We start from the raw sequence: 13,551 nt of genomic DNA on the forward strand, positions 1-13,551 counted from the left end.
CACACTATTAGATTAATCGTGCGGAGAATTCACTCGTTTTGCACTTTGTACTTGTTCAGTGCACTTCACCGAGGAACTCGACTCGACCAACTGTTTACAAAAATAAAATAAAAAAATAATAATTTATATTTAAACGGAGAACCAAGCATTGATTTCGATGCATTTTCTTATTTCCTTCTTAAAGTGTTTTTTTTTTGGAAGCCACTTAAGACAAAAATCTTGATTTTTAAGCATATTTTGTTTTGGGGTGAATTTTGTTTGACTTTAGCAAGCTGTGTCGTTCAATGTGCATTTTGCCCCACCAAAACAACCGTTGTGAGTCAAGGAATAGTTCACCCAAAAACGAAAATTCTCCATTTACTCACCCTATAGGCTACTGCAGATGTTTATGACTTTCTTTCTTCTGCTGAGCACAAATTAAGATTTTTAGAGAAATATCTCAGCTCTGTAGGTCCATACAATGCAAGTGAATGGTGACCAGAACTTTGAAGCTCCAAAAAGCACATAAAGGCAGCACAAAAGTAATCCATAAGACTCCAGTGATTAAATCCATGTCTTCTGAAGCAATATGATAGATATGGGTGAGAAACAGATCAATATTTAAGTCCTTATTTACCATAAATCTCCACTTTCACTTTCACTTCCACATTCTTCTTTTTTTTATTTCTTTACATTCTTCGTGCATATCGCCAGCTACTGGTTGGGGCTGGTCAAAGGTGGAGATTTATAGTAAAAAAGGACCCTGATAGCACACGTACATTGTTCTGGCCACCATTCATTTGCATTGAATGGACCTAAAGAGCTGAGATATTCTTCTTAAATCTAAATTTGTGTTTTGCAGAAGAAAGTCATACACATCTGGGATGGCACAAGGGTGAGTAAATGATTTTTCATTTTCATTTTGGGGTGAACCCAAAATTGATTCCTTTCAGTTCAGAGTTTACGCTACTGTTATGTGTAGTTTCACAAAAATGATGCAACTCTGCTATAGTGGTCTCTGGAGGTAAATCCCAAACATAGCAAAATGCACTTGTTGATTTGAGGCAGAGCTAAATAGTATTTCACTACAGAATAGAAATACTTGGCACCGCACTAGGGGGAAGGAAATTTTTTTTCCACTGCTGTGCAGGACTCACTTCCCTGCAGTGCATACTTGAGCGCCTGGACACAGAAGTGCAGTAAATGAGACCTCCTGTCGACTAGACCATGCTATATTTATCAAAGACAACACGGGGAAGCTATGTCCAAGAAACAGGTCCTTGAAGAATGCGAATCAAGTCCAAATCCCAGGCTATAGATCTACTACTGTCACCTCTCTGCACAAGAATGAAAGGAATATTGCAATATTTTTGAGGCCAGCTGCAAGTTAATGCAATAAACGCAGAAAGTTCTCAATATACCAAAGCATTTCAAGCTGCGACGCTCTTCAAACTTGCTTGTTTACTTAGGTCAGTCTTGCAACGTGTGTAGGTTTGCACTTAGCGCGCTGGGGTAGCGCATCTGCATTTGCGCTCTGAGTTGGAGAAGCTCTCGCGCATGGGACCTACCAGAGCGGCTCAAGAGATGTCGGCGTGGAATATGGACAGAATGACTGATGTGGAAGCTCTAGAACGGTAAACGATCCGCGTGCGCAAAAATGCAGCGAATTCTTCCGAGGAGACGCACCCGCACATTGCGCTTGGTCTGGGCGCTCATGGCCGTGCTCGCGCTGTCCCTCGCCGTGTGCAGTGCCGTATTTACAGTGTGGACATTGCGACAAACGCGGGACCTGTCCAGGTCTTTCAAAACTCTGCAAGAGCGCTTAGAGCAGGTAAACGAGATTGCTCTTTTACATCCCCCTCTTCTTTGCATGCCAAGTCTTGCACACTGCATGCACTCTCAAGCATATTTGTCAGTACAGTTCTCTTTGTTGTCAACACTAATTATACAGTAATTTAGCAATTTCTTTTACAATTATTATTATTATTTTAATCACGACTGTATGCAGCACTCTCTTATGGTCCCGACATAAAACCTCCACTGGTGTTGGGTAGGTATGATTGAGAAGCACTTGATTACACAAACATACAGCTGCGGCACCGCTGGGGGTCTGCGGGACGCGTTTTTATGAGCCTTCCAGACTTTGCGCGCAGGGTGCTGTGAGTTATGGGCTATTTAGTTTCTAAAGCCGCTGCCCCAGTGTGATGGGCTCTGTTGCCAATTTTGCTCCATGTTTAGGGCAGTTTACTGGAAACCTTATACTGCTTGGCACTGGCGCGTTTGAAGCCAATGGACATTGCTTTTTAAGCATCGTGTCTCGTAAAAGCATTTATGTAATTATGGTTAAACGATTTGCGACTTGTAAGCTACCACTTAGAGCCTTTGTGCACTCTCTTACTTTATCATGCGTTTTGTTGTGGCGCTGCGCGCATATAAAAGTTGTCACGCAGGAATTGGCACGCTAAAAGATGTGCAGGCAGCGCCCAAGTGCTGATTCAGCTGGCGCACACAGGGACGCAATGACGTTACAAAATATTAAAGGTATTCATTAAGAGTTGGCCAGTTATGCATATGCCCCCCTCAGTGGCCCTATGGGAACGCATGACTATGACTTTAGCTTTGCTGTACAGTACACTAGCTATAATTTTGTGTGGTGAGTGTAGATCCAATGCACTGCAATCCAATGCAAATTGGGCATACTCTCTTCACTCTTATGCACAACCACAGCTTCTGTCACCAGGCATTTGCTAAACTGCTGACAAAGCTTCCACATGCTGGTCACATTGTTTGTTAGCTCTTTCTTTCCTACTTTATTTCAAGTTTGCTTTTAACAAAGAAGCATTCCAGGAATGTGTAGCATTACGGAAAAAAAGATTGCAAGGTGTCCTTACCGGTTTTCATTTAGAGGAAGTGGTTGACCTATTAAAAACCGGGTTTCAGTGTTTGCCAGGCTTCTGGTGACTGTTTGTTTGTGTCTCGTTCCGGAACGCCTCCAGCTTGGTTTTGATTATTTCAAAAGCTATGACTACTGCATGGGTTACCCGCAAAATGTCAGTTAATAGAAGCCAGCAATGCTTCTCCCCAGTGGCCTGCTTGAACCTGACACACATATTTAGGTCCCATTCCTGGCCCAGTCACCCTGGTTGTGACTGTCTCCCATCTCTGTCTGCAAAAGCAGTTGAGCATGATGAGAAATGTTATTCTTTCTTCTTCTCACTCTCGTTATTTCTCTCCCTTGCAGGTGAATATGCAGCGTAAGGCCATCTTCCAGCTCATCCTGGAAAAACGTGAACTGCTGGAGAGTCAGAGGTTCCGCAGAGATGGTACTGAAGGACATCATGTGTCGTAATGTCAGGCACAAATCAGTTAATGGCATGTAATCAAAGCCGATCAGTAAAGTCGACTACTAAAGACCAGTGTTGGGTGTAATTGGATTACAAAATAATTGATTACTGTAATCAAATTATTTTCTAATTACTCAAAAAGCAATTTAAGGCATTACATTTTGAATTCTTGTAATCACATTACAGTTACTGACTTTCAATTAAGTGCATTTTAAAGACATTACTTGGGTTACACATATTATAATATTATTTATGTAGAATACATTTAAAACCTGAGTAAAGGGTCGGTCACGCTACACTTCCACAAATGCTTTCGAACGCGGGAGCAAATCTGGATGACAAGAAGACGTGACCAATAGGTCATTTTATTTTTGTAATTTATCTTCTTATCTCCCAATTTGGAATGCCCAGTTCCCACTACTTAGTAGGTCCTCATGGTGGTGCGGTTACTCACCTCAATCTGGGTGGCGGAGAACAAGTGTCAGTTTCCTCCGCTTCTGAGACAGTCAGTCCACACACAACTTATCACGCTCCCAATTGAGAGCAAGAACCCCTAATTGTGACCACGAGGAGGTTACCCCATGTGACTCTACCCTCCCTAGCACCGGGCCAATTTGGTTGCTTAGGAGACCTGGCTGGAGTCACTCAGCACGCCCTGGATTCGAACTCGCGACTCCAGGGGTGGTAGTCAGTGTCAGTACTCGCTGAGCTACCCAGGCCCCCAACCAATAGAAGATTGAAACGTCACACACTGACCAGAGTGCAACAATGCCCACTCACTTTTTCAGCCGCATGGGTTCCAGAAGTATTTTTCCCATAAATTTCTTCTATATACTTATAAGTATAGAAATTACTGTATATAGTTTACGTTTATTGCGAAATATTCTAATATATACAGATATATTAGTAGTTTAAGAATGAAGGGAGACCGACTCGATTTCGTCATTCACGGGAGTGTGCGGTCACATCCGGGCTTGTTTGGCAGGCATTCTTGGCTGCAGGTCTCTGATTGGTTGATCTTTCTCTGCTGGACCACAGGTAGTGTAGTTATTCACCAGGAACTCGGCTATTAAACATGATTTTTAAACAATGAAGTTGAAATAGCACAGGCTAATGGCTTCATCAGAAGCATATACCATCGATAAACAACCTCGGAGCTCATGGCAGGTCTGTCTTTAAAGGTTTATAAGTTATTGGTAAAAATAAATTTGTCTATGGAAAAAATGAATGGAATTTTTACTTCCGTAAACAAACTGATGCGCTCTATTCAAAGGATAGCTACATATTTCAAAGCTGCGTATTTTTATTGGTGCTGGAAATGTGAGTAGACGATGTATTCTAACATTTTAAATATAATATTACTTGTGATTTATAATTTATTAAAACCAGAAGCCCTCAGATGTGACCTTTTATCCCGGTCTGTTGCGATGTCTGAAATAATAGTGCGACCGGGGTTTTATGTTCATATGTATGTCTGTTTGTATTTCTGTGACAGCTGATGGGAGTGTGCCCCCTTGTGAGTCATTGCAAACTCAAAAAAATTATTTAAAAATGTATGCATTTCAATAAAAAAAAAGAAATTATAATCTTGAATAAAATATAATAAAAAACATAATATTTAAGTTTAACATATAAATATTAAAGTTTTAATTTAATTTGGCTAAACATTACAAAATTAAATTTGAGTGAATATTGTTATGAAATTGAAAGGCGTACATCTTAATAATAGGTTAAAATATTTTTTGGAGTGTAAGGGAGAAACATGTGGTTCTGAGTGTATGACTTGCGTGTGACCATGACCGATGAGGAAATAATTTGTTGAGCAAAAAAACAAAAACTTTTCTGTTTTATAAAGTAGCTTAAAGGGATAGTTCACCCAAAAATGACAATTCTTTCACCCTCATGACATTCCAGATGTTTATGACTTTCTTTCTTCTGCTGAACACAAATGAAAATGTTTAAAAGAATATTTCAGCTCTGTAGGTCCATTCAATGCAAGTGAATGGTGACCAGAACTTCGTAGCTTAAAAAGCACATAAAGGCAGCATAAAAGTAATCCATACAGACTCCAGTGGTTAAATTCATGTCTTCAGAAGCAATATGATAGGTGTGGGTGAGAAACAGATCAATATTTAAGTCCTTTTTTACTCAAAATCTCCACTTTAACTTTCACTTTCAGATGTGAAAATGAAACTAAACAGGCACCACATGTTGCTTTCAAGTGAAAGTGGAGATTTAGAATAAAATTTTGATCTGTTTCTCACCCACACCTGTTATATCACTTCAGAAGACATGGATTTAACTATGTGATTTTTGGAGCTACAAAGTTCTGGTCACCATTCACTTGCATTGTATGGATCTACAGAGCTGAGATATTTTTCTAAAAATCTTCATTTGTGTTTAACAGAAGAAAGAAAGTCATACACCTCTGGGATGGCACGAGGGTGAGTAAATGATGAGAGATTCTCCATTATTGGGTGAACTATCCCTTTAAAAGTAAAATAATTAGTAATGTAATTTTTTATGGAGTAATTAGTAAAGTAGTCTTATTACAATTTTAGAGATTTATTTTTGAGTTACTTGCCCAACACTGGTAAAGACCTAAAGGAACAATTGAAAATGAGTGTTTTTATAAACCATAACAAAAATGTTAACAAAAATGTTATTGTGATTATTAGATTATGGCATCTGTTACCATATCATGCACAGACTGCCAATTAAAGCAATAACAGATTGCTTTTTAAAGGACACCAAATTAAAACAGCAGGAAATGTATAAAAGCATTATTAAAGCAGTGTTGCCCTAACATGTTGTTAAGACCAGAAAAATCTTGGATCACATGTTTCCAAAAGCTGCAACAGGAAGCAGTAGGCAGCAGGCTGAATGACAGGAGAAATTACAGGTTTGAGCTGGATGGACACGCACCCAGCAAAACCAATTGGCACAAGGACCACAAGGGCACTGTGGTTTTAGAACCATTCTAAAACAAGTGACCCCTGCATTGAAGCCTGAAATAGCTTTAATTGGCAATCGAATTGCTTCAGTTCTGCCTTGAATTCTGTTGCAATTATGCGATAAGGCATCTGAGGTTTGCCTCCCGAGTGCAATGTGAAAAACATTGTGCCAACGAGGCAAAAACAACGGAACGTGAGGAGCTATGGCCAAAAAGATCAGCAAAATAAACATTACTCCAGAACAGATGGACCATCAGAAGTCTAATGAGCAAGCCGCAAGTCTTCAGCTGACACCTGTCGGCTGTCTGATTTCAGAGCCAAAATGCTTATCCACAATCATTCCTCAAACTATACTGTTTTTCTAGCCCAAAATAGTGCCCCTTAGGGACAGTCAGGCTTCAAGTTGAACCGGTCAGCCAGAAATAACAGTCGGGTTAACCATTGCTATGAGGTTCCTTTTGAAGTCTGAGATGTAGGTGATCAGTCAATGCACAATTTGACAGACTAGCAGGAGTTCAGGCAGCTCTCATTAGGCGAGACTCTAGAGACTCTGGAAAGGGACAAAACACTCAGTTCTCAAGGTGGTTTGTTTGAAATGTTGCATTTAGTTAAACGGTAGCAGTAGCTGTTACTCTAACCCATTTCATAGACAGATTATTATTATAATTGTTTTTGCATGCGAAAGGTTAGGAAAGAGCCCACAATCCATTTGTCTTGCCGTTTCTTCTTTTGTTTTCAAGTTTTGTCTCTTTTCTTGGTCGACATAAACCAGCTGGTGGGGTGAAATGAAGAAAATACTGTGCAAGTTGGCTGTGGCTGAAAACAAAGGCTAGGAGAAGTGTAGAGCTGAGCTGAAAGGAAATATTTGACCATCTGCTTTGACAATCAGGGCCTCAGCTGGTAGATAAATTATTCTAGATTAATCCATGATGTTTGCATCTGCACAGCTGTTTAATGCTGTAAATTGCAGGAGCTTCACACAGATGCTTTACCTTTAATCTTCATCACAAAGAGTTTCGTATTTTGTCCAAAACATGCCTCTTTTGTCTTTTATCTTACAAGTGGGAGGGAGAAAAGGAAGTGGACGCAAAGTGGCCTCTCATTTTGAGAGTAAGTGGACATTAACTGAAAACACTTAATGTATCAATGGAACACCCAATGGCTATTCTGTCTCTCCATCTAACTGTTCGCCCTAATATATATCTCATTTTTCAACAGTAACCAAAGATTCTGCCAAAAATGGTGAGTTATGGGGAGGACCACTTATAATATGCGTCATGTGAAATATTCAGTAACGCTCTGTGTCAAATGGAATACTTTCTAATAGTATGTGTGTGCGCGGTTGTGTGTCTTAGTGGGGAATGAGGGAGTCATTAAAGGATGGACTGAGGAGCAGCTGAATATGAGCAGAGCAGTGCATTACAATCCAGACACCGGCACCTTCAAAGTGGAGCGCAGCGGCGTCTACTTCCTTTACTGTCAAGTGAGTTTAACCGAAACAGTTTCCTGTAAACTTTCCTGACACACTGCCTTCACTAGTATCATATATTTAGACACATTGTCATCATTAACTTCCATCTTTCTCAACACAAGGGGTGAGGACCTGTCAGTAGGTAGCACTGCATTCTTAAAAGAGTAGTTCACCCAAAAATGAAAATTCTTTCATAATTTACTCACCCTCATGTCGTCCCAAACGCACTTTCTTTCTTATGGGGAACACAAAAGGAAAAATTTATATCCTGATCTGTCTTTTCAAAACAACGGCAGCTGATAGTGACTTACTTTAAAGCTTAAAAAAAGGAAGCAGAAGTATCACAAAATAGTCCATGTGACTCCTGCGACATATTCTAAGTCTTCTGAAGGCAAAACGACAGTTTTGGTGGGAAACAACCTAAAATTGACATTATTTTGCAATAAAAATCTTGACTTATGCCATGGCTCTCATTCGCACATTCTTGAGTGCATGAGAGAAGCTCGTTCACATGTTTGTTTTCACGCGAGAACTTGCGTCATTCACACAAGTAGCTGTTTTTGCTTTCGCTAGGTTTAAGCGCAGTGCCGGTCCTTGCCTTTAGGGGGCCCTAAGCAAAACTTTGTGTGGGGGCCCCCGTCAGTGCATTCGTAACCCCAAATACAACACCAAAGTAATGATATGCAAAGTAAACATATCAGCTAAGTTTACACTGATGATAAAGTTTGGCATTTTATTTGGACTTTTTATAAACTTTTATAATCTATAAACTATAAGAACTAAAACATAAAACAGATGGAAAACATGGAAGATTATTTTTTTCAAGAAATATGAAGTAAGGGGCCTGGGTAGCTCAGCAAGTAAAGACGCTGACTACCACACCTGAAGTCACAAGTTCGAATCCAGGGCGTGCTGAGTGACTCCAGTCAGGCTTCCTAAGCAACCAATTGGCCCGGTTGCTAGGGTGGGTAGAGTCACGTTGGGTTAACCCCTTTGTGGTCGCTATAATGTGGTTCTTGCTCTCAGTGGGGAGCGTGGCAAGTTGTGCATGGATGCCACGGAGAATAGCGTGAGCCTCCACACGCACTAGGTCTCTGCGGTAACATGCTCAACAAGCCACGTGATGAGCTGCGCGGATTGACTGTCTCAGACATGGAGGCAACTGAGAGTCATCCTCCACCACCCAGATTGAGGCAAGTCACTACGCCACCATGCAGACCTAGAGAGCATTGGGAATTGGGCATGCCAAATTGGGGAGAAAAGGGGAGAAAATCCCCCCCCCCAAAAAAAATGTTTTTTAAGTAAACATATTACAATCCATTCACATTTCTAAATGTGGAGACTTTGGACTAAAAATTCAAATGAATATTGTTTATTGATGCATTGACATGACATTCAGCTGAGCTTGCATGACTGAACAGGTATGTGCGCTATATTACATTCTAAAACAAATATGTTATGTTTTGATTTTGCATGATTTAATGCGAACTCATGATACAAATTAAGAAATGACTTTCGATGTTGTATTGTAGTATCGAAACTGGACACCTGGAATATGAGCTTGCAATGATAATGTAAAAAATTAAATAAGGATTTTAAATATGATAAATGGTAGTCAAGCCATTTTATTTGTAAAGCGCTTTAAAAATACACACCGTTTCAAAGCAGCTTTACAGAAAGTGATTCTATAATGTGTGTAATATCTTAAAGTACACTTTGAGCAGTTTCATTAAAAACAAAATCGAAAATCATGCCTAAAAATGTATTAAAATTGCCTTAAAAATAGTACATACTGTACCTTCATGCTGTCTCATTTCACATTCGTGGAGGGGTTTTCTCTTGTTTTTCTGCTCCTGATGGACGGTAGCTTAGCTTCAAACCATAACCATGTCTACTTCTATGTTATGTATTATTACCTGGGCTACTGTAAACATCTTTGACAGTATGGGGGCCCCCTGGCGGATCGGGGGGCCCTATGCAACTTGCGTAGTTTGCTTATAGGGAGGACCGGTGTTGTGTCGAAATCTGTTCCCCCTATGTTTCCCCTTAGGTTAGTGTTCCCCATAGCGCCGTTAAAAATTAAACATAGGGGGAACAGACTTCGACACTAACCTAAGGGGAAACACAGGGGGAACAGACTTCGACACTAACCTAAGGGGAAACATAGGGGGAACAGACTTCGACACTAACCTAAGGGGAAACATGGGGGAACAGACTTCGATACTAACCTAAGGGGAAACATAGAGGGAACAGACTTCGACACTAACCTAAGGGGAAACATAGGGGGAACAGACTTCGATACTAACCTAAGGGGAAACATAGAGGGAACAGACTTCGACACTAACCTAAGGGGAAACACAGGGGGAACAGACTTCGACACTAACCTAAGGGGAAACATAGGGGGAACAGACTTCGACACTAACCTAAGGGGAAACATAGAGGGAACAGACTTCGACACTAACCTAAGGAGAAACATAGAGGGAACAGACTTCGACACTAACCTAAGGAGAAACATAGGGGGAACAGACTTCGATACTAACCTAAGGGGAAACACAGAGGGAACAGACTTTGACACTAACCTAAGGGGAAACATAGGGGGAACAGACTTCGACACTAACCTAAAGGAAACATAGGGGGAACAGACTTCAACACTAACCTAAGGGGAAACATAGGGGGAACAGACTTCGACACTAACCTAAGGGGAAACATAGGGGGAACAGACTTCGATACTAACCTAAGGGGAAACACAGAGGGAACAGACTTCGATACTAACCTAAGGGGAAACACAGAGGGAACAGACTTTGACACTAACCTAAGGGGAAACATAGGGGGAACAGACTTCGAGCCATTGTGAACAAGCTTGTCATTGCAATCGTCAGCATGCAAAGGAGAGCTAAGGTGGAAGTCATAATTTTTTACAATAACTTTTAAGTTTGGATGTTATGCCTTCAGAAGCCTATGAATATGATGCACAAATTGCATGAACTACTTTTATGACACTTTTGGGCAGGTGCGGTACTAGAATGTGAACTTTTGAAAAATGACTGTTTATCTCTTTGTTAGACCGGGGATGCTCCTCCTTGATAATTTCGCTTGGGTTGGTCCAGGGGGCATTATAAGTTTCAGGGTGGATACAAGGAAATTCAAGGAGTGCAGCCTCTTTTCTGTGATGTCTCCTGCTCTGAATTGGTCTCTCATAACATTCCTGTTTCACTTGTCCTCTTTTCCTGTTGTTTGGCACTATCCGTGCTTCCACCTTCAGGTACACTTCAACGAGAACCAGAGTCAGTATGTGAAGCTTGAGGTGTCCGTTCCTAAAGGCCCCTTGCTCCAGTGCATGGAGGGGTACGGAACCACACCAGCATCTGGCTCACACAAGTTTCACTTCCTAAAGCCTTGCCAGGTCTCCGGCCTTCTACGCCTGAACAAGGGTGCTGAGCTTAAGGCCGTCACCGGAGGTTCCTTCAGTCTGCAGGTGTCAGGCAAACACTACTTTGGCCTCTTCAAAGTTAACTAGAGGCAAGGACGGTTTTCCAGACACTTCAACTATATTTTTCACAGATCACTGGTAGAAATCGGGCCCAAAAGTACCTAATCTAAATCCGTGTCTTGGAACCTGGCTCCTGGTGTTGCCTTAACAGAGGAAATTGTGACTCAACAAGGAATGTTTCTGTAACCAGCTGTCCATGGTCATGGATGACCCCTTTATGCACACAAGTGCCCTTTCATGAAGATGTCATCAGGATGTTAATGACGGCGTAACTTGCTTTGTTGGATCAATTTACGGGGAATCATTTGGTACTTTCTGGGTTTGGCTGCAAATGCCTTATTAAAAACAAAACCAGCACAATTTCAACTACACAAATATAGCATTTAATTACAGCATACCAGAGACATGCTCTAGCAGCGTGGTTGGCTTATATGCTGGCATAACCAGTTTGAACAGAAGTACAATGAATTTTCGGCAGAGTCGCAGGGCACTACAAGCATGAGAGGTTTTACCACTGGTGTCTTGGCCGGACCAAAAGAGAATTGCCCCAGTTCCTGAACTGCCTTACCGCTGGATGGGCTCTTGCAGAAAACAAAGGTCTTGGTTGTTAATTATAAAAACTTTAAGTGACTAAATATGCATCTTCTATGTTGACTCCAAGAGAAATGTACTATTACTGTTGCATCAATTGAAAACAACAAGATTCACACCTCCAGTCTTTTTTTTTTTTAAATACATTTAGTCACTGTGACCAATATGAAACATCTATTAATATTTATCAAGCAAAAGATAAAGGCAATGGCTTCCTAAAGTAAATTATGTATCTTGTGTACTGCACTGTTTTACTGAGAGTCGACAATGCATATATATGGCATGAACATTGACTTGTTGATAGCGTGTTGATTAAAGCTTGCTGGTTTATGTGTACAGTTCGGCACAAGAACCTTTATAAAAAGCCGTAATATGTCTTCTGTTTTTATACAATGTGCAATTTCATGTTATATTTTTCTAAAGGTGAAGTTACAGATTTTTATTCCACCGTAATTACATTTAATCTCACTAATTAGAAATGTATGAAACCACTGGTGTTCCATATTGACTCCAATCTGTCAATGTCTCTTGAATTGCCACACTTTCATAAATATTGTCATTACTGTCAGTTAAATTTGAAGTGGAAATTACAACCGCCATTCTCAATGCACTTTACCCTAACTGGATTTCCTAATCACACACCAGCTTCCTCTTTGTATTTCCTCAACCCTCATGCAGACCCCTCATCTTCTGCACAACCCTTGCATTTGGACTCTCACTTCCTGTATCTGAATTTGCAGCAAATAGTTGAAAACCTTTGAGGAAAAACATGTGCTTATCTCCCGCCCCCTCCCCCAGCTCTTTAGCCCCATTACTTCCCCCTTGTCTACTCTGTGTTTTTTTCCTCTGTTTGGGTTCACTCATCGCACAAAATCCACATTTGGCTAGTGGTCAAGTTTCTGTTTTTAAAACGACATCCAAGATAAACCTGACTGGGTCGAGATGAAGTATGGCCAGATTCTGTGAAAGTAAACGTGTGAATTTGAGAAGACAGAGATGGTTTCGATTTGTGTGCGCAAACATGCACACAAGGTGTTTCAGTGTATTCGTAGCCATATTTTGTTTTTAGAATACACTTTAAAAACACACAAAAAAATACAGATAACTTCACCTGTAAATCTGGTTAAAGAAATATTGATGAAAATTGGAAAGGTGTCAAGAAAATAATTTTGAGTACAATTTCAGTGCCAGAATAACTATTAAACTGATAAACTTGTTGTTATAAACAAATGTTGACAATGGCTTGCGTCAATTATCGAATATTTTCAAAAAATAGTGATAAATAAATACGGAAAGGGCAAATGTCTTAATTCTAATGTCCTAATAGGATTTCCTGGCACTACCATCTCTAACGGTGTTGACACTCTTAAAAATGTTTCGATATTTACCAGCAAGGTCTGAAGTCAACCAAGGCAAGAAAGTGCATAATTTTTCAATGCTTGTGTATTGACATAAGCATTTTATGAAAGAAATTGTGATACAAAATGATAATTATCTCATCATTCACTCACCCTCTTGTCATCTAAACCTGATGACTTTCTTTCTTCTGTGGAACACAAGTGAAGATTTTTTGAAGGATGTATGAAGTGCATTTGTCCAGTCAATGGAAGTCAATGGGGTCCAAAATTTCAAGCTACGAAAAAAAAAAAAAAGGCAGTAATCTATGTCTTCTAAGGTTTTTAGTAAATTAGGACCACATTTGTGCCTTGTTTCTCACCCTAA

At 40.3% G+C, this 13,551-nt stretch overlaps 1 protein-coding gene across 1 annotated transcript; it reads left to right on the top strand.

Annotated features, from left to right (window-relative positions):
- Positions 1-1,093: 1,093 nt before the first annotated feature.
- LOC127446872 (tumor necrosis factor ligand superfamily member 12-like) lies at positions 1,094-13,050 on the top strand. Its single transcript, XM_051708173.1, has 6 exons — positions 1,094-1,810; positions 3,221-3,302; positions 7,340-7,387; positions 7,496-7,519; positions 7,633-7,760; positions 11,011-13,050. The coding sequence occupies exons 1-6, from the start codon at positions 1,637-1,639 to the stop codon at positions 11,263-11,265; spliced, it is 711 nt and encodes a 236-aa protein (XP_051564133.1). The 5' UTR covers positions 1,094-1,636; the 3' UTR covers positions 11,266-13,050.
- Positions 13,051-13,551: the final 501 nt, after the last annotated feature.

This window comes from Myxocyprinus asiaticus, chromosome 1 (assembly GCF_019703515.2).
Source record: "Myxocyprinus asiaticus isolate MX2 ecotype Aquarium Trade chromosome 1, UBuf_Myxa_2, whole genome shotgun sequence".
Classification (NCBI taxonomy): domain Eukaryota; kingdom Metazoa; phylum Chordata; class Actinopteri; order Cypriniformes; family Catostomidae; genus Myxocyprinus; species Myxocyprinus asiaticus.

Bases quoted from the DNA above. Each gene is read 5' to 3' on its own strand.
- LOC127446872 (XM_051708173.1), top strand. From the start codon at position 1,637: ATGCAGCGAATTCTTCCGAGGAGACGCACCCGCACATTGCGCTTGGTC. The intron at 1,811-3,220 runs GTAAACGAGATT...TCTCCCTTGCAG, and splicing joins TGCAAGAGCGCTTAGAGCAG to GTGAATATGCAGCGTAAGGC. The intron at 7,520-7,632 runs GTGAGTTATGGG...TGTGTGTCTTAG, and splicing joins CAAAGATTCTGCCAAAAATG to TGGGGAATGAGGGAGTCATT.